The following is a 3,827-nucleotide window of genomic DNA, read 5'->3' as shown; positions in this document are numbered from 1 at the left end:
TGAGCTTCGTCGGGTTGGTCGCTTCGAGTAGTGAGAGAAAGTGGGGCTTAAGGCTTACCTTGATCCTCTTCGTTAGTCTCAGTTCGATTGCTAGCTAAAAGTTATTCTTGTATATATACATTAGAGGCTTATTAAAACAATAAACACTGGAGGTTTGAATTTAACAATATGATTATTATATATATATACACATGTTATTCGATATGCAATAAAGAAGTAACTTTCAAGAAAGAGTTTACCATGAAAATAAATACGGTTGACTCTTGACTTGTAAAAGGAATGTAAAGTGGGATGAGTTGACTTTAGATTTTAGTGCTGTGAAGCTTCTATTCTTCTATTTTTGAAATAGCTAAGAGAATAATATTAATGTACTATAATGGTATTTTCAGACCAGAGTCCAAATTATTTAGAAATGAAAAGAAACAGAAATTTCTTAATTTTATTTTTGAAAGTAGAAATACATCAAATATTGAAAGTCCATGAGAAACGATTACAGGATTGGTGATACGTACACCAAATTTATTTGTTACAAATACAAATACAAATACAAATACGAATACGAATACGAAGGTGTTCATGATTTATCTCAAATCAATAGAACACCCATTTATTATCATAGCAAATATAGAAGATTTAAGCAAAGATACACATTGACCCTTTAGTTAAGGCCATTGACGCCTTGTGACTGAATTAAGCTCCGTATATAGTGGAATGGTGGTCACAGAAGCTCTTCAATCTCTTAAAGGCATCCTCCAAAGTTAAAGTATCCATGTCGATAGAATGCCTCGCCCAGCCCCTCAGACCAAAAGCAATCCCTAAACCAATCCAACACAAGATATATGTTCTTATGTTAAATATTCACAAATATTGTTAGATTTCCAACTCAAATTTGATTTCCAACGAATTATTGGCATACGTTTAATCTCATAACATTTCAGATGTGGATTCCTAATAAACTAAGATATATATTTTGCCTTCAGTGCTGAGCCGTTAGTCGTTGATCATAGGTAGGTGATGCATGTGATATTGAGTAATACCTGGTAAAAGGATGAGGTTTTGTTCAGTAGCAAGCTTTTCACAGAAGTCTTCATCATCTTTAATGTCCACAAAGCTTGATATTTTCAGCTGGGTCTGCGAGATAATTCAAAAACTTAAAAGAGATTTTTTCAAAATAATAAGAAGGTTGTGTAGTAAGAATATAATACCCATAGGAAGGTGCATGCTTCAGGTTTTAAATAGCATTTGAGGGAAGGTATGTCCTTGAGCTTTGAAATAGCCAAATCCGCTTTATCTTTCAGAAAGCTCTGCCTCCTGTGGAAGAACTCTATAGGAGTATCCTTCAAGATGGTAGGAATAGCCGCCTACGTGATAAAATCGACAAATTCATCAAATTAACAAATTAATATTCGTAATAAGTGGAAAAGTCTACGACATTGTGTTAGTATATATGGTTACAAGAAGTATCCAAACTAGAAAGCCATGTACCTGGATAACAGTTGGTGGTTTAGAATTTATCTCAAGAAACTGTTTAGCAGTATCTAAGACCTGTCCATATATAACAAGATTAGGGCAAGAAAACTGTTAACATTTTAACTCTTTAATAATAATAATAATAATAATAATAATAATAATAATAATAATAATAATAATAATAATAATAATAATAATAATAATAATAATAATAATAATAATAATAATAATAATAATAATAATAATAATAATAATAGTTTCTTATCGTTTTTATATCCAGTTAGATATAAAGAGTGATTTTGAACTATTTCCAGAAGTTGTTGAAATCTTAGAAGATATTTATATAATAATAATAATAATAATAATAATAATAATAATATAATAATAATAATACATATCATGTATATTCTTAAAGATTGATCAAACTTAATGGACCGGACCTTGGTGCACTTAAAGACACCATCTAGATCGTGCAGGGCGACCCAGCCAGTTCGCCATCCAGGGACAGTCCATCCCTTCGATATGGACCCAAGTGCCATCACGGGTACAATTGACGAGAATTTCGCCATGGGAACAAAGGGATTACTCCCAAAAACGGTCCATCGAAAAACTTCGTCAGAAACCACCATTATCCCGAGTTCCCGAGCCAACAAAGCGATCTAAGATTCATTAATATAGGCGCAATCAAAAGACTGTAGATCAAAGAAGACCATGTGAATACTGCTAAATAGACTATATGTAAATTACCTGCTTGAGATGAGCTTCAGAGTAGATGTTTCCATTGGGATTGTGAGGGTTGGTTATAAATATCGCAAACGTGTTCTTATCCACTTGCTTTCGGACGCTTTCAAAGTTGATCTCATAGTTCTTTTCGGGGAGGAATTCATATCTGCGGACCTCAAGTTTTTTTAAGATGCAGTTAACAAAGTCCCATGGGTAGCCCGGGCTTGGAAGCAGGACGTTGGCTTTTGGATTAGCCAAGATGTCAACCGCAAGCTCGATGGCTTGTTTGCACCCAACGGTCATAAACACGTCTTCTGGTGTCAGTTTCTTCGGAATATCATCACGGTTTAGGTACTCTGCAACGGCACTAGGAATAGCAAAAAAAATGACAGTTTTTGTCAGAAAAAAATGTCAAAAAATGATAAACGATACAACTATAGTTCAATGTATATCAGTATATATTACCATTTTGCCGCGGGAAGGCCTTTACCGGGAGCATAAGCGTTACCAGTACCGCAGAGGACGGCTTTAACAACAGCCTTTTCAGCGGTATGGCAAGTCTCGGCGGTTTCACCTCGAGGAGGCAAAATGGGCTTTCCCTGAGGATCGCACAGGGCAAAGAGTTTTGAGGTGTAAGTGGTTAGGGAAGCAGCTGAGGCTTCCTTGGCCGCCTCGCTGCCGCTGAACTTCCACCCAATGCAACTGTTATTTGCCATATCTCTTGCGTTTAGTGTCTTTTCTCTGGATTAGATTGTTGTTTGTGGTGATTACTCTCATCGCCAGGAGAGGGTTTATATAGTAAAAGTTTTCACATATTTCACATTTTTTATATAAACATGTTGTTAATGTGCTGTCTATTCAAATGAATATAGAGAAGAGTAAATAGTAAATCATGTATGTCGAATCTCTACGCTTTAGAACGTGAGGTTTCTCCGATCAATTAATGTGATTACGAATATTATTATTATAAATTATTTGAAGAACGAATATTAACAACAAGAGATAGGACTGCTATTCCGTCTTCCAGAAAAAAACCATTACGTTCAAACGTTTATATGCTTATGCTGATTAACATATCCCCTATATATTAATTGAGGAACATTTGAAAAGATGTAACCTCAATTTTGTATTAATTAAAATAGGCTCCAATGCATAGGTGGCACTCAATTAGGTAGTCAATTACATTCAATTGAAAAATAAGTAGGTCCACATTTGATTTTTATATGTTGTTAGATACATAAGTTGGTCAAACTATATGATATAATGATATGATATGTTATTTTCTTTCCTTAAATCAAACCTACGGAATTACCATAAATGACTAATATATATATGACAATTAATGATTTTAATAATAAAGATTTGATAACAATTTATATCTCCTCCATCATTTTTTGTTTAATTTTATATTATTAAAATAAATTAAACAATCAAATTAGCTATAAAAGTAAAATTTAGATTTTTTCGTATATGTTATATTTTGAATTTTTAAAAACGACAATAAATGACTAAAACTATTAAAATTATTATGTTAAAAATTAATGATCAATGGTTTAACATTTTTATTATAAGAAGATACACATGATTTTAAAACCATATGAGTAAAAAATATCATTTAATAATAAAATAAATAT

General features: G+C 32.8%; 1 protein-coding gene across 1 annotated transcript; it reads right to left on the bottom strand.

The window, feature by feature from the left end:
- Positions 1 to 490: 490 nt before the first annotated feature.
- LOC106304497 (probable aminotransferase TAT4) lies at positions 491 to 2,941 on the bottom strand. Its single transcript, XM_013740903.1, has 7 exons — positions 2,659 to 2,941; positions 2,218 to 2,560; positions 1,911 to 2,129; positions 1,486 to 1,545; positions 1,206 to 1,361; positions 1,038 to 1,131; positions 491 to 815 (listed from the first exon to the last, which is right to left on the bottom strand). The coding sequence occupies exons 1-7, from the start codon at positions 2,907 to 2,909 to the stop codon at positions 691 to 693; spliced, it is 1,248 nt and encodes a 415-aa protein (XP_013596357.1). The 5' UTR covers positions 2,910 to 2,941; the 3' UTR covers positions 491 to 690.
- Between the last annotated feature and the right edge of the window lie 886 nt (positions 2,942 to 3,827).

The sequence above is a fragment of the Brassica oleracea genome, chromosome C7 (genome assembly GCF_000695525.1).
Source record: "Brassica oleracea var. oleracea cultivar TO1000 chromosome C7, BOL, whole genome shotgun sequence".
Taxonomy (NCBI): Eukaryota; Viridiplantae; Streptophyta; class Magnoliopsida; order Brassicales; family Brassicaceae; genus Brassica; species Brassica oleracea.
This window is presented reverse-complemented; position numbering and strand designations above follow the sequence as displayed.

What these genes read in the sequence shown, in the direction of transcription:
- LOC106304497 (XM_013740903.1), bottom strand. Translation starts at nt 2,909, where the DNA reads ATGGCAAATAACAGTTGCATTGGGTGGAAGTTCAGCGGCAGCGAGGCG. An exon ending in GTGTCTTTAAGTGCACCAAG is followed by an intron (nt 1,546 to 1,910) that starts GTCCGGTCCATT and finishes ATATATGGACAG; the next exon opens with GTCTTAGATACTGCTAAACA. An exon ending in AAACCTCATCCTTTTACCAG is followed by an intron (nt 816 to 1,037) that starts GTATTACTCAAT and finishes GGATTGGTTTAG; the next exon opens with GGATTGCTTTTGGTCTGAGG.